Below are 21,828 nucleotides of genomic sequence, written 5' to 3'. Positions count from 1 at the left end.
ACAGCAACTTAAACTCCATGGCAATCATGAGGATTTAGCCTTGAAGACAGTCAGACAAGACATTCGAGTTGTCCAAGGTGAGTCAGTTTCCTTTACAGTCTCACCAGCTTCAAATCCCAAGAAAAGGTATGAAATAACAGGAGCCTTTACGGCAGAGCATTTAGGCTTAGCGGAACATTCACACCCAGTTGCCACTTTACAAAGTAAATATGCTCACCTGAAGAACCTCCCCCTCACTTCCTTCCATCAAGTGAAGCCACTCCTCTTGATAGGTTCAGACTATCCGCATTTAATCACACCAATCGAGCCTGTAAGACTTGGACCCCCTGGTGGTCCTGCCGCTATTAAAACCAGACTGGGATGGACTCTACAGGGTCCTACAAGCTTGTTAAAAGAGCAGCTTCCCACACAGGTTCAGTGCCTTTTCACATCCACACGCTCCACAGACTCTGACCTGATGAAGAATGTGCAACAACTCTGGTAATTGGATGTGCTGCCCTTCAGAAATGAAAAGGTGATTATGCGATCACAAGATCGTCAGGCAGTTATGCTTCTAGAGGAGAAAACTACAAAAGTGACTGTCAACAGTGTTAACAGGTACGCAACCCCGCTTCTTCGCAACATAAATATGCCCACATTGCATGCTGCTCAAGAAGCTGTTTTGCCACTGTTAAGAAGCACAGAAAGGAAACTGCTGAAGGATGTTAACAGAGCAGACATCTACAATAAAGAAATAGCCAAGTTGGAAGATGCAGGCTACATCACCAAGTTAAAGCCAGATGATGTTGCACAAACAAAGGAAGCGTGGTATATACCACACCACATGGTGGAACATAATGGAAAGCACAGAATTGTGTTTAACTGCTCATTTGAACACCAAGGACAGAGTCTGAATGACTATCTGTTGCCAGGACCAACCCTCGGCCCTACACTTTTGGGAGTGCTTTTGCGCTTCAGACAACACAGCATTGCCATTTCAAGTGACATTAAAGGAATGTTCCATCAGGTCCGCCTGCTATCTGAGGACAAACCTCTCTTAAGATTTCTATGGCGGGATGTGAAAATAATACAACCTCCAGTTGTGTTTGAATGGCAAGTTCTTCCATTTGGCACTGTCTGTAGCCCATGCTGTGCTGTCTCTGCATTGCAGAGACACACAAAGGAAAATACAACACCTGACGAAGAAGTAAGGAGGGTTGTGGAGAACAACTTCTACTATGCTTGTGGTGGCTGTACCTTAAGAACTAACACTTTCATAAAGGGAGCACAACATCCACTTCTCTCTCTTTTAATCCAGTGTCCCTTGTTCCTTTTATCAGTTCCGGTAAAAGTTGTGACCCAGATATTTTTTTACTTCGTGGACTTTCACAAATAAAATACATACATACAAGACATCCTTGCATACATATCAATACAACAAAAATTATGTGTATTTCATTAACCCATGCTTTATTCTCGGAGGTTATTTATTTATTTATTTTTTGCTTAAGATACTTTATTTCATTGTGATGTCACATGTACAAAATAGGTACGTAGGAATAAAGATGAATTAAGAGTAATTAAAATTGTAGTTTATCAATAGCAGGAAATCAAAAATAAAAATTAAGTGTAATTTAAATACATTATTATATTAATAGCATGTTTAAAATATATTTGAAGTATATTATATATATATATATATATATATATATATATATATATATATATATAATTTTGAGACATAATTATATACACTCAAAATATAATAATTATATCAAAATATAACAATAAAGCTCTGAAATATTAAATTTAAAAAGTATACTTTAAGTACACTAAGTATACTTGAAGTTGTTCCAAAAAAGTACATATAGTATACTAAAGTATACTATTAATTGTAGTTTTATACTATTTAAATACTACTAAAGTATACCAAGTACAAAATTAGTTTTCCAAAAGTTGTTCCAAAATAGTACAGTTGAAGTACATCGATAAGTATGTTAAAATTTTGTATTTAGATAATAAAAAGTATAGTCTTTTTTTTATCAGGGATAACAAAGACATTTTGAATAATGTCAACTTTGTATTAAAGTGTCATAATTTAGCCAATGACGTTTTATGACAGCAGTCATAAATATTCATGAAGGCTTATTCATGTTCATGACAGATGTTATGTTTATGACAGTGTCATGTCAGTCTTATTCACAACCCTTCGAATAAAGTGTTACCCTACAGGGCAATAATAATATTACTCAAGTAAAAGAAAACGGTACAGTGCAGTAGAACTACTTTTATGAGTACCTTTTTCCAAAAAAGTTACTCAAGTGAATGTAACAAGTACTACACACTTTTGAACATAAACAACAGTAGCCTGTACTTAACAAGCTTAAGGTTCTGTATTGACATTAGCTAGTCATCTTTTAGCTAACATTAGCTAGTCATCTTTTAGCTAACATTAGCTAGTCATCTTTTAGCTAACATTAGCTAGTCATCTTTTAGCTAACATTAGCTAGTCATCTTTTAGCTAACATTAGCTAGTCATCTTTTAGCTAACATTAGCTAGTCATCTTTTAGCTAACATTACCTGCATCCAGCAGCTTCACTCAACTCAGTCGGTTCGTTTGGAGGGAAAAACTGAAAAGATCTTTGCGTTTTGCTGGTTTGCTGCCGTGATTCTAACACAAACCTACGTAGCTCCGCACAGCAGCAGCAGGTCTCCTTCACAGGTGGAAACCCAGCGCGAGCAGCGTAGCAATCATGTTGCGTTTAAAGGCGGCTCGGAAAAACAGGTTACGACATGTTAACAACGGATTAAACAGTTTTAACTGCTGATAAAAGTGACAGAGGACACAAATATGTGAAGTGTGGAAGCCTCTACTGTATCAAATTGACATAGGAATAACAGAGAGTTGGCCATTCTAAGGTAAAAACAACAAAACAGCTTCCAGCCCAGGTGGGCACGGCTGACTCTATGGGTTAGGGTCCCCCAACGCCCCCCAACTCCTCCCAATGCCCACCCATGCCACCAGGCCTGCAGAGAACCAGCAACAAAGGGCCAGGAAAGATTGCTCTAAGAAAGTTTCAGGTTGATACGATGATCCTATTTCATGGATCATATATTGACGTTTTCTCTCCTCTGTTTGTTTGGAAATCTTAGTGTTAGGACAACAAAGTAATAAATACTAGTAATAAAATCTGAGAGTTGAAAAAAGCTCACTTACAGAACTAATCGATAAATGGATCATCAGGGAAACTAAAGCCATCCTTACTGACGGCGCTCAGCCTTTACATGTTGAGTTCAGTTTCTGTCCTCCGGCTCAGACTAATTCATATGAACAGTAATAGTAACAATAACAGTAGAAGCTCTGCTTTGTTCCTTCAGCAGTTTATTTCTGTAAGGCAGGACACAGGAGCTGTGTTTCTCAGTTCCTGTCCTCAGGCCCCCTGTCCTGCATGTTTCAGGTGTTTTCCTTCTGCCACACCTGGATGGAATCTGTGGTGATACCAAAAACTAATAATATGGATAAAAACCAAGACATACTTAATTTCAGCTAAGTGATTTACAAAAAAAAAAGAGAGAGAGAAGCTTAAATTAGTACCAAAATTAAAATAAAAAAAAAATTAAGTTTTTTAAACTGGTGTTAAATCTAGCCGCCTCTTCGAAAAGCCGGCCCACACGCAACGTTAACATTTGCTGGTTGTATTCTAGAGGTGTCCCTCTGTCACCCAGAAGTGAGAGAAGCCCCTGGAAGCAGAGAGTATTTCAGCTTTACTTAATGTCCCCAATTATTTTCGATACATTATTTATTTATGCAACTGCATAAATATAACCTGTAGTTACAGCAGATTGTTTGCTAAGATCTTCTGATCTGCCCTTTGTCTGTGTGGGAAACAATCAGGAGAAGTTCCAGCTTCACACTGATCCGTGAAAAGCCATAAAAGAGCAGGAGTCCAGGCCACTAGAGGAGAGTCTCCGCTTCCTCTTTGTTTAGATAAAGGAGACAACTGGTGTTTGATCTTGGAAACAAATTGCAGGGAGTTTCTAACTTTAAAGAGGGTCTGAGACAGCTCCTGGTTGGATGAGCAAAGATACGCCTTATTTGAATAAATTAAAAGACAAGAATACGCCTTTACTATAAAAGTTTGTACACAGAAGTAAAAAATCAGATTTGCTCTTGCAATTATCCAAAGACATCTTTGCACGTCTTTGCTTTTCTTTCTGTCTTTCCTTCTTCTTCTTTTCCATTTGTATCAGGTAAATGAATGTATGTCTCTGTTGTTCTGCAGTTTCTGTTGTAATTTTATGCGTTGTCTTCTATTGGATTAAACTCTGTAATTATGTGACGTCAACACTTGTTTTCTGTGTGGCTACACGTGGCGCGCTGGGAGAACTGTGAGAAGAAGATAGAGCCAGAAATTTTCCAAAATTTATTATAACCTAAAATCTTCTTCAACAATTTTAATTAGCACCGTGTTATTGTAGTGCTTCATCTCTCATTAAATACCATGATGGTTACTGTAGCTCTGGTAGCATTAGCTCTCATCAAATGTGTTTTTATAGCGTTTTTCATACTTTCTGCTAAATACCATGTTGGTATAGCAGTTTAGCATTAGCTTTCATTAACATCATGCTATTTCACTTTAGCAATAGCTTAAATACAATGTTGTTATAGTGCTTTAGCAATAGCTTCCACTAATATTATGTTGGTATTTGCGTTAGTATTAGCTTCTGCTAATTACAGTGCTGGAATAGCCTTTTAGCTTTAGTGGTGCTAATATTTGTGATTAGAGTTTTAGGGTTTGTGCAGCTAACTGTGTAGCCCCCCCTACAGGTCAGGAGGATTTAAAAGTCCTGATATGAACTCTGAGATCTTCTCTGTTTTATGTTTGTTTCTTAAAAGTGTCATATCTGTTGAACTTGGAGCCGTTAATTATGACGCTTTAACTCATCAGCAGAACCTTTTCATCTGCCTAAAAACCTCCTGCCTGTTTCTGTTTTTGCATCTTCTCCTCTGCAGCATGTGGGACCTTCAGAGGATACGGAAACATCACAGGGAAATCCGTTACCATAGCAACACTTCTATGGCTCCCCCCCTCCTCCTCTCTGCTGCTATGTTTCGCCTCCCTCCCCCGTCCCGGAGCGCATCATCCCTCCGTCAGTTTCCGCGCGTCGCTCTGAGGGAATAAACGCTCCAGAGCCGATTCCTCGGCCGGTCTGGCCGCTCCGGATCAGCCTGTCTGCAGCTCGTCCTCCTGCTGGACGGCGGGATGGAATCCGCTCACCTTTGACCCATCGGTGGTTTTGGAGGAGAATATCAGATTTTTTTGTGGAGGAAGCAGAGAAATGTGAGAGTAAAAGCAGCTGAAACGTCTCCAGGACCCGACGCTGCTTCCATTTCCTGCTCTGGACTCTGAGCTCTTTATCCGTTTGGACCGGCCGTCCTCCATCAGGTCCTCAGCCCCTCCTCCTCCCTCGGCGGCTCCCCTCTTCATCAGGAGGAGAGGAAGAGGAGGGCAGACCACACCCAGAGTCCCAGCAGCTCCGTCCTCCTCTTCCGGGCTGCAGAGGGTCCGGACGTGTCGGCGCTGCCAGCTGCAGGGCGCAGAGTGTGTGTCGGTGTGTGTTTGGTGCCTGAACGGAGCCGGGATGCTGCTGCTGCCTCTGACCCTGCTGGCTCTTCAAGGTGAGTGGCTGTTTGCTGATCTCTGGCTTCACCAGGATTCCTGTTTGTTTTACTGGAGGTCAGCATGCAAACTTTGATATTTTAACCAACACTTCCTCAGGCTTTCTGGGACTTTTCCTCATGCATGACCTTCAGAGATGCTGCAGAAATATCATCGTTTATGTAAGAACTCCCAGCTGCTTGGAAACCAAAATATAAGAACATGAAAGAAATAAAGAGCCAAAGAAGAGAAGCTTAAAGACGAGCTGTGAACTTCTGGACGCCTCCATCAGTCATAAAATATTCAGATCAGGCTGCAGATAGAAGTAAAGATGGACAGGAAGGAAACGATCAGCAGCGATTAAAGGTTGAGTTTTAAAGCTGCTGAACGGGACAAATAACCACACAGAGGCTGAAAATGTCACCAAAGAGGGATTAGTCCTTCTTTTATTAAACAGTGGAGATGCTGGGAGTCTGATCCAACGAGGAACTGCTCTAAAATATCATTATTTTATTTTCCTGAACTTTAGCTGTGTTTACAGGAGTTTTTATTCATGACCATTTGAGCAAACGGCTGAAGATGCAGAAAAAATACAGAAAGTTGCAAAACCCAACTCGTTAAGTGCTGCTGCTTAATGAGGAGTTACTTTTCATTTCCAAAACTTCCTTCTGTTCTTTAAAACCATAATTTACTTTAAAATGCTGGGAAACATCATATTTAACTGATAAATATGTTGATTTTTATTTAACATCAGCAGGAAGGATGAGTGTAAAAGTTCATTAAAATAATGAGGGATGAAAGGTTTGTAAGGATGGATGAGTGGGAAAAACAGAAGGAGAAAGTGGAAGATTATTGGGTTAAAAACGGATGATGACGATGATGATGATGATGATGATGATGATGATGATGATGATGATGAGTCTTGAAGGGGGATGAGTGGGAAACAGACGTGAAGAAGAAAGAGGAAGATTATGACGGTTTGGGTTAAATAAAAGACAGAATAAATTAAAAAGTCAGACGTTTATATTGAGGAACTTTTTTTTAAAAATTCAGCCAACAACCAAATTTTTTTTTTCATATTTAATGATTAGATGATTAAGTGTGAGATGTTTTTTTTTTTTTATCATTTCCACTTTAAGGCCCAAAAGCATCTGCTGGTCTGAAAATGAGATAAATCCCTGAAACCAGGAGAAGAAGAACGTTCTCCATCACGGACGCTTTACTTCCTGCATTCATCTTCTAAAGGGTCAAAGGGCGTCTTCAGCGGGATTCAGGTTTTGGTGACTCGGTTAAAGAGCCGCAGCTGAACTGACTGCGTTCATGAAACTCAAGCAGTGAATGAAGTTCAGCTGGACGCCAAGGAGGGAAACAACAAGCTGCAGATTTATCTGATCAGATTCATGAATTACCACCAGCTTTAATCTACTTATTAATTTACTAGACTAGAGAAGTGTGGCCGGATGGTTACAAAGAGAGGGAAGGTCATCCACACAGAAGGGGTCTCACTCCCAGAGGGAACAATAGCAGACATAGAGCACAGCTACAAGTACCTGGGAATACAGCAAGCAAATGGCAACCTCGATGAGGTCACAAGGACAGGAGCCACAGCCAAATACCTCCAACAAATAAGGCAAGTCCTGAGAAGCCAGCTCAATGGCAAGAACAAGATCCGTGCAATAAACAGCTATGCCTTGCCAGTAATCAGATACCCTGCCGGAATAATTAGCTGGCCATTGGAAGAGATAAAGGCCACGGATGTTAAGACTCGGAAGCTACTAACCATGCATGGAGGGTTCCACCCCAAATCCAGCACCCTGAGACTGTACACAAGCCGTAAGGAAGGAGGCAGAGGACTAGTGAGTGTGAGAGCCACTGTCCAGGATGAAACATCCAAGATCCATAAATACATCAAGGACAAAGCCTCAACGGACGATGTGCTCAGCGAATGTCTCAGGCAATGGGGAACAGAGGACAAGGTGCTGGAGGAACCATCATGGGAAGACAAGCCCCTACATGGGATGTACCACCGACAAATAACTGAAGTGGCTGATATCAGGAAATCCTACCAATGGCTGGAGAAAGCTGGACTCAAGGACAGCACAGAGGCCCTCATCCTGGCCGCCCAGGAACAGGCCCTAAACACCAGAGCAATAGAAGCTCAGATCTACCACACCAGACAAGACCCAAGGTGTAGGTTGTGCAAGGAGGCCTCTGAGACAGTCCAGCACATAACAGCAGGGTGCAAGATGCTGGCAGGGACAGCGTACATGGAACGACATAACCAAGTGGCGGGCATAGTGTACAGGAACATCTGTGCCGAATATGGACTGGAAGCCCCGAGGTCAAAGTGGGGAACACCCCCAAAGGTGGTGGAGAATGACCGAGCTAAGATCCTGTGGGACTTCCAGATCCAGACAGACAAGATGGTAATGGAGAACCAACCGGACATTGTGGTGGTGGATAAAGAGCAGAGGAAAGCTGTTGTGGTGGATGTAGCAATACCAAGTGACCACAACATCAGGAAAAAGGAGAAACTGGAGAAATACCAGGGCCTCAGAGAGGAACTGGAGAAGGCCTGGAAGGTGAAGACCACAGTGGTGCCTGTGGTCATCGGGGCCCTCGGGGCAGTCACCCCCAAACTGGAGCAGTGGCTCAAACAAATCCCAGGAACAACATCAGACATCTCAGTCCAGAAATGTGCAGTTCTAGGCACAGCCAAGATACTGCGCAGAACCCTCAAGCTCGCAGGCCTCTGGTAGAGGACCCGAGCTCAGAGGATGAAAGAGACCACCCACGGAGGGTGAGAGGGGAATTTTTTTTTTATATATATATATAAACACCTTTGACTGGTTCACATGGAGACATGACAGACTTTACGCAAAGATTTCACTGCAGAGGCAACTAAAATCAATCAATAAAAGAATCCTTTCTGAATATCATCTCATGGACACTGAACTAAATGTGTCTTTCAGACCGGGAGCTGACAGCGTGTTGAAGAGTGATGGTCAGGACACCTTGGTTAGGAAGATCATTGCAAATCTTTAGTTGAAATGGCGCCTTTAACTCCAGTCTCCAGTACAGAACAGAGAAAACTAAAGACAATGCAACGTTGTTGTAATCCATTTATAGTCTAAACAGAGGAGCCAGCAGTTTATTTTGAGGAACTAAATAAAGGTGCAGAAGTTAATTAGATCCATGCGCAGTCCGCTGCACAACCAATGCGGACGCGGCTCCGCCGCTCCGAAGAATTAAACTTAACTCGCCCTGCAGTTTTAACAAATGGAGTTGAAGATGTTACCCTCCCGCACCCAGAAGGAGAGCGATGCTCAGAAGGAGCGCGGCAGACGTAACATCTGTCCGTTTTGGAGAAGCGAAACCATGCAAAAAATAAAAATAAAAAATCCTGGTAAAAACGCCCGAACCCTACACATGGTTAAAAGGGGGGGAAAAAAATCTCGCAGAGTTCAATTGTTCGGTTTGGTTCATACAGATCTAACTGTCGATGAACCAGCGCAGATTTCTCTGCAGATGCAACCAGGAAGAATTTGTGAAGCTGAGCGTTCAGACAGCAGCGGGTGAATTAATGGTAATTTAAGTGGAGTCGCTTAATTTAATTTCTGTCCAGACTGTGATCAAGCGCAGCTGACACTTGGTGCGCAGGAAGTTTCAACTTTACGCACAGAGAACAGAGAACATCATGGAGCTCATTATTAATCATACTAAGAACAATATCTGTCAGAGAATCATTTCTGATCTGGACGCTTTAACGGACAGAGGCTTTGGAGCGACCAGCAGCTGATCCGCTTCTGCGGGGTTTTTCTCCCGCAGGCCGAAGGAAGTGATCAGGAAACGATCAGAGTTCTGCCGTCTTCTAATCACGTCATTTCGTGAAATGTTACCTGATTTCAAAAACATTCTCACAGAGAAATACTAAATGTTTCGTTTGATGACTACAAATTGGAAGTAAAATTAATTTTTTCTTTGACGGACAACGAAAAATCTCTATCGCAACCTCTGCTCCAAACTACGAACGTTGTCGTCCCCTCTTCGTTTTTTTTTGTTTTTTTTGTGGAGGATCAGTAAATAACTTCTTGGTGTTTTACAACCACCAGGTATGAAGTGTTTTAGCCTTTGAGTTGCACCACAGCGCAGCACATTTAAAACATCCAGGAGATCAATATCAGCTCGTTTTTATGAGTAAAAGTATAAAAGAGGCTGATATCGCGCCTGATGTAAATCTATTTATGTCATCACATGGACTTATATAAAGTTTTATACATTTTCTTTTCATATATTTATTATTGTTTTTCTTCTTTAGATATTAGATTGGCTTAAAATGATTCCAAATAATGTACAGGAATGACCTGGTGCTGTTACATGTCAATCATCAGGGGGGGCCACTGGGGGGACCAATCAGATGACAGGGGGGGCACTGGCCCCCCCGCCTCCGCCTCTGCTGTCAGGGCGGGAACAGTCATGCTGTTTATGTTAGCATTAGCTTTTGCTAAACGTCTCGTTGGTTTAGCATGTTAGCATTAGCTTTTGCTAAACGTCTCGTTGGTTTAGCATGTTAGCATTAGCATGTTAGCAGCACAGGTAACTTTTCACTGATCCTTGTGAAACTCGGTGTCTTTAAGGTTCTGACGTCTTTCCTCCGTCCACGGCGACGATCCGAACCATGATACCGCCTCCAGGTTCTGACCCGCAGAATCTTTCTTAATCGGCGGTTTGACGGCAAACAGACCCAAAAGCGGGTCGGAACCGGTTCCTTCAGAATGAATCGCTGCAGGTTTGCAGCTGGTCTTGGTTACAGGAAGCTGTTGACTGACGCTCTTCATCGGAGTCATCGCTTGGCTAAACGGGTCGGATGTGATTTCGCTGCTCGGCTCCGTCTGGCAGCTGAGTCCAGACGGGACGGAGTTCGGTTCTGATTCTGTTTGAAGCTCCGGGTTTCCTCCATGGGTCTGTCCCAGACAGAAGAATCTGGAGCGAGATAATTCTCTGACCTGATTACGCACGCACACACACACACAGACACACTCCCCCCACAAACACACACACACACCTGAACCGACAGGAATCTTCTGGCCCGGTGGGTCCTGGAGGCCCGGTGGGGTCCTGGAGGCCCGGTGGGGTCCTGGAGGCCCGGTGGGTCCTGCATGTTTTATTCTCTCCCTGGTTTAACACACCTGATGCTCATGGAGGCCTAAGGAGATCACTGACCTGCTGAGGTTGTTTCTGCCAGAGAACGGAAGCGTGCAGGATGCCGGGCCTCCAGGACCCACTCTGGGCTCCCTGTTCTAAAACCTCCTGAGTTTTATTTACATACTTTTGCATTTAAAACAAAGAGTTGCTGTAAATCTACATTTTTCTCCATTTCTCACTAGAAGTTATTTTTCTCAAGAAAACAAAAATAATTGTTGGAACAAAAACAAAGTAAAGATATTCATAAAAACTGAAACTAAAATCCAGTTTTTCATTTCAAAAAGCGAAACTTGTCAGTTAAACACAAACGATGAAGACGAAGCAGCAGAGGAAGATGACGCCCTGCAGACAGATGGACCGAGAAGGACAGGAAGGGCTGCAGCAGCTTCGTCAGCGTTGGTGATGCACGGCTGCACAGTGTGTGTGTGTGTGTGTGTGTGTGTGTGTGTGTGTGTGTGTGTGTGTGTGAGTGTCTGTGTGTGTGTGTGTGAGTGTCTGTGTGTGTGTGTGTGAGGGGGTGTGTGTGTGTGTGTGTGTGTGTGTGAGTGTCTGTGTGTGTGTGTGTGTGTGTGTGTGTGTGAGTGTCTGTGTGTGTGTGTGTGAGGGGGTGTGTGTGTGTGTGAGTGTCTGTGTGTGTGTGTGTGTGTGTGTGTGTGTGTGTGTGAGTGTGTGTGTGTGTGTGTGTGTGTGTGTTTCTCCTCATTCGTGAGAAACGTCAGGAAGTTTCTGTGAATGACATCAGAGCTGCTGTTCAGCCGGAAACGTCTTCAGTTTGTCCCAAAATGAGTCCAACCTGCAGGAGGACGGAGACGGCTGTCCAAACTGGGACCAGGAGAAACCAGTTAGTGGACTGGAAACGAACCAAACCGGTGGTTCAGAGATGATGGATGGATGGAATGACCCAGTCTGAGGACAGAGGACACCATTGTTCCTCTTCTACTGGAAAGTGTTTTTACTCTTTTGGATTCAAAGGATCCAGTGTGGACACACACAGAACCAGAACCGGGCCTATTGTGTCCCCTGTGGCTGCAGAGGTCGTCCTTTTCTGCAGCTGGAGGACATTTCAGTCCTCAGAGACAAACAGCTGCTGATGTGACAGATTAAAACCAGCAGCAACAAAATCCTAATCTGCTGCTGCTGGATAATCCCAGACCTCAGAGAGCAGCTTGCAGGCTGGATTTCCTGCTGCGTTGCCTCTGTTGTTGCTGCGTTGACTCTGTTGTTGCTGCGTTGCCTCTGTTGTTGCTGCGTTGACTCTGTTGCTGCTGCGTTGCCTCTGTTGTTGCTGCGTTGACTCTGTTGTTGCTGCGTTGCCTCTGTTGTTGCGTTGCCTCTGTTGCTGCTGCGTTGCCTCTGTTGTTGCGTTGCCTCTGTTGCGTTGCCTCTGTTGCTGCTGCGTTGCCTCTGTTGCTGCTGCGTTGCCTCTGTTGCTGCTGCGTTGCCTCTGCTGCTGCTGCGTTGCCTCTGTTGTTGCTGCGTTGCCTCTGTTGCTGCTGCGTTGCCTCTGTTGCTGCGTTGCCTCTGTTGCTGCGTTGCCTCTGCTGCTGCGTTGCCTCAGCTGCTGCTGCGTTGCCTCTGTTGTTGCTGCGTTGCCTCTGTTGTTGCTGCGTTGCCTCTGTTGCTGTTGCGTTGCCTCTGCTGCTGCTGCGTTGCCTCTGTTGCTGCTGCGTTGCCTCTGTTGCTGCTGCGTTGCCTCTGCTGCTGCTGCGTTGCCTCTGTTGCTGCTGCGTTGCCTCTGTTGCTGCTGCGTTGCCTCTGTTGCTGCTGCGTTGCCTCTGCTGCTGCTGCGTTGCCTCTGTTGTTGCTGCTGCGTTGCCTCTGTTGTTGCTGCTGCGTTGCCTCTGTTGTTGCTGCGTTGCCTCTGTTGCTGCTGCGTTGCCTCTGTTGCTGCTGCGTTGCCTCTGTTGCTGCTGCGTTGCCTCTGTTGTTGCTGCGTTGCCTCTGTTGCTGCTGCGTTGCCTCTGTTGCTGCTGCGTTGCCTCTGTTGCTGCTGCGTTGCCTCTGTTGCTGCTGCGTTGCCTCTGCTGCTGCTGCGTTGCCTCTGCTGCTGCTGCGTTGCCTCTGTTGCTGCTGCGTTGCCTCTGTTGCTGCTGCGTTGCCTCTGTTGCTGTTGCGTTGCCTCCGTTGCTGCTGCGTTGCCTCTGTTGTTGCTGCTGCGTTGCCTCTGTTGTTGCTGCTGCGTTGCCTCTGTTGTTGCTGCGTTGCCTCTGTTGCTGCTGCGTTGCCTCTGTTGCTGCTGCGTTGCCTCTGCTGCTGCTGTTGGACCGGATCACCGTCCTTCCTCGATGTGATGACTCCGCTCTTCCTTCCTGTCGCTCTGCATCTTCTTTTCTCTCCGCTCCGTCTTTTCTCCGCCTCCTGCTGCTCTGGTCGGTTTCAGTCGCTCAGAGTTACAGATGGAACCAAACAAACGAACAAAAAACACCAGAAGCAGCTAAAGTTCTCCATCCTCAGCGGCGGCCATCTTGGATTGAGTCGGAGAATCCGAACCGAACTCCCAGCTCCTCCAACGCAGCGACCAGGATCATCTCTTAACTCCTGTTTTAAAAACGTGTTTGAACTTTATTATCCGGCTTCATTTTAGTGCAGTGGAGACCAAAAGTTTACATACACCCAGGGAATCCGTCTTCTTGTCTGCAGTTAAATCAGAGCAAACGTCTGTTGTTCCAGGTCAGCAAGAATCACCATCTATGTACCAAAAGCCTCAACAATGACAGAAATAATCTGTTATTGATTGATTAATATCTTTAAGGTCAAAAGTTTTTATACATTTCCTCAGGATCGGGACAACTGTCTTTAAAACTGTGGCAGACATCGTCCATCTGCAGCTTCAACTTCCTGGCCTTAGATGCTCCATTTTTTCTATGAAGTTCCTCCTGCAGCAAAGCAGCACCGCAGCATGATGCTGCCAACACCGCAGCATGACGCTGCCAACACCGCAGCATGAAGCTGCCAACACCGCAGCATGAAGCTGCCAACACCGCAGCATGACGCTGCCAACACCGCAGCATGACGCTGCCAACACCGCAGCATGACGCTGCCAACACCGCAGCATGACGCTGCCAACACCGCAGCATGACGCTGCCAACACCGCAGCATGACGCTGCCAACACCGCAGCATTGACCCTTTGGCTTTTGTTCTGGAGTTAATCTGCACCTTTTGGACCAGAGCTCGTCTCCTTCCTGAGCAGAATGACGGTTGGACTTTCCCATCCTCTCTATGACATCATGAAAGTGTTTGAACGGATAAACGCGGCGCCTCCTGGCAAATCAGGATGAACCAGAATGACGCAGATTTCTGAACGGCAAAGAACAAACCCCAGAATGGTGGAGATTCATGTGAAGCAGCAGCTGTGCCTCAGGCACACACACACACACACACACACACCAGCAGACCCCTGATAAACTCCAGCAGACGATGCTGACCTTCAGTTTCTGCTCTGATGCTCTTATTGCTTCCTAAATCAGTTAAAATGAGTCATTTAAGGATTTATTTCCTAAAGCGTCGGCTGCTTTTATTTCTCGGGATGTGGAGTCGTGAGTTTTTCCATCTCTGACCTCCAGATTTGAACCTTTTTGCTTTGCTTCCTGTTTTGCGTTGAGGCTGATGAATCCTGCAGCCAAACTCCAGTTTTTTCCCGTGTTTGCTGCAGAGTCAGAGTTTCTCCTCTACTTGCATTCCAGGTTTTCTCCAATCAAACCTTCCCCTCCTGCCTGCAGCTGCAGAGTGTCATGAATAGTCAGTGTTTTGATAACTGGAGGCCTGCTGCTGTCCGTGTCTCTGCCGTGAAGCGATGAGTGTCTTTGTGTCCCTCCGGCAGCTGGAGCTGCTCACAGGCGAAGGAGATGATTGCAGCAGAGATGAAGCTGAAGCACCAGAAGTAGCTGCTTCTTCTGGCATTCAGTATTTATAGATGCACCTTTTGCCTCGGGTCTGTTCGGCGCGCTGCGGATCTGCCAGGCAGATAACCGGAGAATCTGGCCTCAGATCAGCCGTCGCTTCGGGTTAAAACATGAACCTGTGAGACGCAGCCGGGCGGCGCTGGACTCAGACAGAAGCAGCTCGAAGCTCAGTGGTTTAAAAGGACAGTCTGGTTTCTCTGTGTTGGAATCAGTGATTCTCTCAGGCTGGAGAATCTCTGATGCAGGAGGAAAGATAACAGATAACTTCCCTGAGACGTCGGCAGAATATCCTGTTAAATAATGTTGCTAAGATTTTGTGCTTTGGTTTATTAGTTAAATTGTTGCATTTCTATGTTTTGTGGGATAAAAGTGTTTGCCGTTGATCAGCTGATGATCAGAAGATGATTTCTTCTGGACCAGACATGAAAATCAGCCAGAATGTGGATCCACCATCCAGACTTCAGACACGCTTGATGAGAGCTTGGATCGTCTGTAAGGAAACGCAGACGTCTTAGACGGTCTATCCAAAGTCTGGTTGAGATACTGAGTGTTCTTCATAAAGTCTGGGTCCAGTTTCAGGAAGGACTTGGATGATCGGTTGGATCTTTGGTCTTAGTGAAGGTTGGACCAAAACCCAAAGTTTTATCGCGATGCTGTTTGGTCTTCATGAGATCTGAAGGTCTAACAGCTTCAGTTTGTGGATCAGAAGCTTCTGATCTGTTTCCTTTGGTGTTTCTGCAGATCAGCTGATCCATCGATGGATCAGCTGATCGATCGATTGATCAGCTGATCGATCAGCTGATCGGTTCTTCCTGACCTCAGAGACAGAAACAGATCTATAAACTATAAACGTCACATTTGTACCTCTGACTGTGATGCTGCTGGTCAAATGAACAACTAATGAATAAATCATAAAAACAATCAATAAGTGATCAGTTGGTCGATATGAAATGATGAATAAACAGTTTTCTATATAATTTTGCTCCTAATATTCTCTTTTCCTCCTTTTCCTCTGCAGCTAACCTTTGACCTCTTCTTGTTCTCTCCCCTCATCTCCATCTTGTGAACGTTTTCCTCTCTGTCCTCCATCGTTCTTCCCCTTCATTCTCCTCTGATCTTCAACAGCCTCAGATTTAAACCAAACACATTTTAAAGCTTTTATCAGCGTTGATCTGATTTGCAGTTGTTTCCTGTCTTCTCCCTTCACCTCCCAACCCCCTCCATCTTATTAAAATAAAAGCCCCCGCCATGCCCCGCCCCCATGCTCCCCATGCCCCGCCCCCATGCTCACCATGCCCCGCCCCCATGCCCCCATGTCCCGCCCCTGAGGTGAAAGTTCAGGGTAGCACGTCTTTGGTTGAGATCGGTGCTGAGGCCTCAGTGGAAACTGCGAGATGCAGTTTGAGACAGAAACCTGTGGAGCTCCAGGTGTGTTACTTTGGCCGATGACGAGTTTGTGTCATGATGATGATGATGATGATGATGATGATAATCGGCATATATAGACTCTCGCCTCTATATATGATGTTGGCTCCGGTTGGGAACTGACAGAATGCAGAACAACCGTCTCACTGCAGCCTCTTTATTTCCTCTCAGTTTCACATTTTGAAGAGAAAATTTCAGCAGAACCGAAACCCAAATTTATCAAATATCAAAGTGAAGCGATGAGCGGAAATAAAAACAATGCAAGAAAAAAAGAACAAAAAAAAAAAGTCACGCATGTGTTGAGCATTTAGCAAGCACGCAAAGCCACAGCTGCAGAAGCTCCTGCTGTTTTCTGAAGTACTGAGAGTTTGCCTGCGAGTACTGAGAGAAAACGCTGCAGCTCCTCCTGGAGCCCGACGGCCGCCCACGGCTCTCTGACCTCTGACCTGCGACCAGCAGGAACTGACAGAACTCCTCCTCTCTGCAGCCGGCCTGTGCCGCGGCGCCTGCGTGGAGGTGGACTCGGACACGGAGGCCGTGGCCAACGAGGGCTTCAAACTGGGCTGCATCTCCTGCAAGATGAGAGCCGAGGTGGAGGCCAAAGCCGTGGTCTCCTGGTCCTTCAGAGGCGCCGACGACAAAGACTTCTCTCCGGTAAGAGCCACAGCTTCATCACTCTGCTGCTCTCCGCCGGCAGGTTGTCTAAACAGGTCATGAACAGAAGATGACCACCGACGCTCTTCAGGGGAACAAATCCCAAACTGCTGCTCAGGTCAGTCAGGTGTTTGCAGCTCCACCGTTTTTCCTCTGCAGGTTTTTATAGTTAGAATTTTAGCTGCAGTTTGATCAGCAGAGAAATCCTGCAGAAACGATCCACCTGCTACAGCTGGAAGCAGCTTCACTGGTTCCCTCATCGTCTGCAGGATTTCTGTTTGGTTTTCCTGCCTGTGGGAATCGGACGCCTTCATCAGCAGAGAGCCGAGTCTTACATCCTCCTGTCCTCTGGGCAGACGGTCATCCACTCGCTGCAGGAGTCCAGGCAGGAAGCCTGCGGTCCGCAGCGGCTCGGTGTTCCTCAGGGTTGGGTCTGGTTCCCATAAACTTCTCACGGCTCCTGTCTCTCCTCTGCTTCCAGCTGTATGAGTATGAGGAGAAAAGGGGCAACATTTTCGACCCGCGCTTCGAGGAGCGTCTGGACTGGAACGGCAGCAAAAACACGGAGGACCTGCAGGACGGCTCCATCTACATCCTGAACGTGACCTTCAACGACACGGGAACCTACATGTGCACCTTCAGGAGAACCCTCATCTACACCAACTACCAGATTGAGAACAGCACCACCAAGCAGATCCGCCTCCACGTGGTCCCAAAACGTAAGAACCGGGTCGCCGTGAATGTTCCTGCTGCAGAGCTAAACAAAGATCTAGTTTTATCCTGTTAAACTAAAATACGGCTTCATATTTTCACCATCATTCATTAATTCGTTCGTTCGTTCGTTCGTTCATTCATTCGTTCATTCGTTCATATCACAATTTAGTTAGCAAACTAAATATTTAGTTTGAAGCCAATTATTTAGCTAGAAAGCTAAAAGATCAATTTATTCTATTGTTATATTTACATTGTTTGTGATACCCAGCTTTTATTTTGAAAGTCTACTTCTGCTTATCAGTAAACTAATTTGAATATTATCTAAATATTTAGCTCAATATTTTAGTTTTGAGCCAAATATTAAGTTTAAGTAAATATTTAAAATGCTAAATAAATAGTTTGGAGCTAAATATTAGCTAAATATAATAAAAACTGGAGTTTGATCATTTTTCCTGACGACGTTTAAGGAAAAATAAGAGGAAAACTGAGTCAAGATGATTTTCTTTTTTAAAGCTTTTTCTATTTTATCATCAGAGACGTTTGATGGAAACATAAAATCTGCTTCTCAGGTTTTGTGTCTGATTGTTGCTGTAATCTGATCCAGCTGAACGTTGCAGCAGTAGCTGTGTGTGTGTGTGTGTGTGTGTGTGTGTGTGTGTGTGTGTGTGTGTGTGTGTGTGTGTGTGTGTGAGAGTGCTTCATTTGTTAGTCAAACATGGAGCTGCAGCTCAGCAAACTGCAGCAGTCGGTTTGTTTGCTTTTCAAACCAACTCATCACAAAGGAAGAAACGTCTGCAGTGTTCCTGTTTGCTTTCATCACGTTTATGACGCATTTCTACTTTTATTAAATATTTGTGTTAGAAATGAGTCTAAAAACATCCATTCATACGACATGAAGCTGCAGCCGTTCATGAAAAGAAGCTTTTAGTCAAATTTATTTTGAATTTCAGTCGGAAACCAGAGAAGCGAGTTCCTCTCAGGTTCTCCTCAAAATGGGAAAGAGTGGAGAACACGGCCTCCTGCTGGTCTGCAGCTGTTCTCACTGCGCAAACAGCTGGAGGTCACTGGGTCACCATAGCAACCACTGGCTGTTATCCCCGTGTTCCCTGTGTGTCGCCGTAGTAACCAGAAGCATGGCGTCCATCCTGTCCGAGGTCATGATGTACGTCTCCATCATCGGGCTTCAGTTCTGGCTGGTGGTGGAGATGATCTACTGCTACAGGAAGATCTCAGCGGCCGGAGAGGAGGCGCTGAGGGAGACCGAGTGAGTGACCCAGATCCTGGTCCAGATCCAGATCCAGATCCAGATCCGTTTCAGTCCGTCTCTCTGTCCCTGCAGGGCCGAGTATTTAGCCGTTGCTTCAGAGAGTAAAGAGAACTGCGGCGCCGTCCAGGAGGCAGAATGACCCGGTACGTCTAACAGGCATCATGTTTCGCTTTTCTTCCAGGTTTTTGCACCAATGTAGTTCCATACCAGCCCAATCAGGAACCGCCACTGGTTTCTGATTTTATTTGTGTTCCTTTAACTTTTCTGCAGCCAAAACAAAATGCAGTGAAACGTCGGAGCTGCAACTTTTCTTCTGTTGGCTTTAACCTCCAGGTTGATGGAGAGTCCAAGGCGACGGCCCTGAGGAACTCCACCTCCCTCTCGTCTCTCCTCGTGATGGAAATCCTGGAAGCCCTGAGCGCAGGCAGGAGTGAGAGAAGAAGAGAGCAGAGCAGCAGGAGGAGGAGGAGAGCCGCTGTAAATATGCTTCCACTCCAGTCCGCCTCCCACTGCATGCTGACCAGCAGCCAGTCCTTCCTTCCTCCTCAGGTTTAACTCACTGTTTGCTTTTAAGGATGACATTTTAAAAAGGAAAGCAGCAACAAATAGTTTTTAAAAAATCCTTTAAGAACCTTCAGCTGCTCACTGCCAACTGTTAACGCTGCTGAAGTTTTTCCTGTTTGGATTTTCTCATCTAAAACCTGCAGAAAAAGAGAAAAACAAACATTATTCATCAGTTATTATGCATCAAAACCAAACTGGCTCATGTTTCACGCCTCTGCATGTTGTCTAATCAGAGGACTTAACGGTGCTGCAGCAGTGCCACCCAGTGGACCAAAAGAGAAACGACGCGTTTTGCCTGGATGCTCCGCGGCGTTCAGGGGGTTTATTTATCAAATAAATCAATAAATTAAACTCCAGGCCTCAGTCTACACGTATCACAGCTGAATATTCTGCAGAGTATCAAGCTGTGGACATTCTGTCAGTAACCTGCGTTATTACAGCGGAAACATTTTAATTGTGCATGTTTACTAAACTGGACCAGGAGGAAAAGGGCCGATGTGGGATCTGCTGCTCCGGCACCAGCACCGAGGAGATGAACCCAGGCAGACTCGGGTCCTCCTCCATGCAACTCTGGACCAAATCAGGCTTAAAATGATGTCTTAAAAGGTGCTTTGCCCAGTAAAAAGTCGGCAAATATTAAAATATACCTTCCAGTCGGCATATTTGGACAGTTTTTAGTCCTTTTTCGATGCATGACTCTCCAGAAGTGCTTTAACTCAAAGCCGATTTCTGCCTTCCACGGATTATAATCTGCTGTAATCATAAAATAATTCAAAGCTCCAGCTGAAGCCTCACGCTGCTGCAGCTCACGTTTATATTTCTAATATATTAATGAAGTTTCCTGTAAAAGTGTCCGAATGTCCAGCGTCTTTCTGAGCAGAATCAGAACTAGAACCCTGCAGAACATTACATTCAGTCCAAATGTTCCAGCATAAAGAAAATTCCTGCTTAACAATGGAAAAACTCACATTGGTTACATTTTATTTATTGTTGATCTGTTTTTAACTGAAGCAAATCAAACCAAATCTGTCTGAAAAAAGAAAATCTGAGTTTTTTCACATTTGAATCTCAAATTTCACTCTTTTTAAACATGTCTGATCATCAGTTTTCCTCCTCTGATGTTTTTTCCTCGTATTTAAATTTGACCGAATCGAACTGGAAATCTGCTGGTTCTGTAGACCAGAAGCGGTCAGGAGTCAGAGCTCAGAACCAAACGTTCTTTCTGGGAGCTCACAGAGTGACAATCGGACCCAGAAACGCAGAAAACAGGAAGTTTAGGCGCTGAGCCGAGAAGGAAGCTGCAGCTCAAAGCGAGACTTCCTGCGTTTCACCGGATCATCGCAGCAGAACCTGCAATCTCACTGCCGTGCAGCAAATGCTCCACGACACCAACCCTCAGAAAATGTCAGAGGTGAAGCCTTGTTTTCAGGTTGGGTAAAGTTCTGGCACTTAAAGACTTCCGTAGAAATTGACTTGGTCTTCCTGTTAAAACTTTCTCCACCAGCAGCGTTTTAATCCAGATTAGGTGAAATCTGGAAAAGGTGGTGGAGTTTAATTGGGTGATTTTAGAAGTAATCAGTGATAATGTATTGTTATGCATGAGACTGTTACTATGGTTACACTGCAATCTAATAATCCAGATTATTTGCATTTTTACAAAGTAAAACTTACCAATTTCAAATCTGAAATTGAAATTAAAATCTCTTCATGTACTCGCGCTGAAAGTTTTATTTTTAATAAACATAAATGTAGAGTTTTGTGATGTGTGGCCAGCTTATGCCTTGGGCCGGCTCTGCTAGCTCCAGCAGCTTTTCTTCCTGCCTCCAGTGAACACTAGGGGGCAGCAGAGCGCTGCTCCGCTCTGGGTCCCGGTAACGGAACACCAAGCTGGACAGAACCAGGCTAAGCTGCTCCTCTTCCGGTTCCGCTGCATGGAAACAAAACCGCAGGCTGGCTGCATGCGTCGCCATGGAAACGTCAGTCCTAATAATAAAAACATAAAAGTTTCCCGGTCGGGTTCTGAGTCGTTCTTTGGGTCTGAATGAGTTTGTGAAGGAGACGAAAACAAACCATCAACTGGTTCGGTTCCGAAAACCGAACAGAACCAACAGAAAACCCGAAGAACATTCCGAGGAGTCCGCCATGTTGACTGAATGAACCGGAAGAAAAAAACGACACGGAGAAGAAACTGAATATTTATGGATCTTCTGAATATTAACCGACAGAAAATCTAAAATATTTCCACCTGGAGCTGATCAGGAAAAATACATTTTTACTTTGGAGACTTTATATTTTTAGTTCTCAATGCAGAGGCTCCACAGATAAACATTTTAGTTATATTTTATGAAAAATTTGTACATTTGGTTATTTTTAGGACACAAAATAAAATGTAGTTTTTCTTATAAATGACAAATTCAAATATGTTTACTATTTTTTTATTTTTAGTATTTAAACAT

At 44.8% G+C, this 21,828-nt stretch overlaps 1 protein-coding gene across 3 annotated transcripts; it reads left to right on the top strand.

The window, feature by feature from the left end:
• Positions 1 to 5,033: 5,033 nt before the first annotated feature.
• Positions 5,034 to 21,379, top strand: scn1ba (sodium channel, voltage-gated, type I, beta a). 3 transcript variants are annotated; one of them, XR_015765624.1, is made up of 7 exons: positions 5,034 to 5,660; positions 16,661 to 16,827; positions 17,309 to 17,546; positions 18,664 to 18,805; positions 18,881 to 18,951; positions 19,142 to 20,801; positions 21,125 to 21,379. XR_015765624.1 is itself a non-coding variant. In XM_088013983.1 (6 exons), the coding sequence occupies exons 1-5, from the start codon at positions 5,624 to 5,626 to the stop codon at positions 18,945 to 18,947; spliced, it is 651 nt and encodes a 216-aa protein (XP_087870109.1). In that variant the 5' UTR covers positions 5,034 to 5,623; the 3' UTR covers positions 18,948 to 18,951; positions 19,142 to 21,379. The 3 variants fall into 3 exon arrangements, 2 of the variants coding, with proteins under 2 accessions (XP_087870109.1, XP_014831548.2); XM_088013983.1 differs by having other exon boundaries at positions 19,142 to 21,379; XM_014976062.2 differs by lacking the exon at positions 5,034 to 5,660 and adding an exon at positions 16,076 to 16,176 and having other exon boundaries at positions 19,142 to 21,379.
• Positions 21,380 to 21,828: the final 449 nt, after the last annotated feature.

Source organism: Poecilia mexicana, unplaced genomic scaffold (genome assembly GCF_051168715.1).
Source record: "Poecilia mexicana isolate PSO_F unplaced genomic scaffold, ASM5116871v1 scaffold_16, whole genome shotgun sequence".
Taxonomy (NCBI): domain Eukaryota; kingdom Metazoa; phylum Chordata; class Actinopteri; order Cyprinodontiformes; family Poeciliidae; genus Poecilia; species Poecilia mexicana.
The sequence above is the reverse complement of the archived record's forward strand: the minus strand, read 5'-3'. Positions and strand labels throughout refer to the sequence as shown.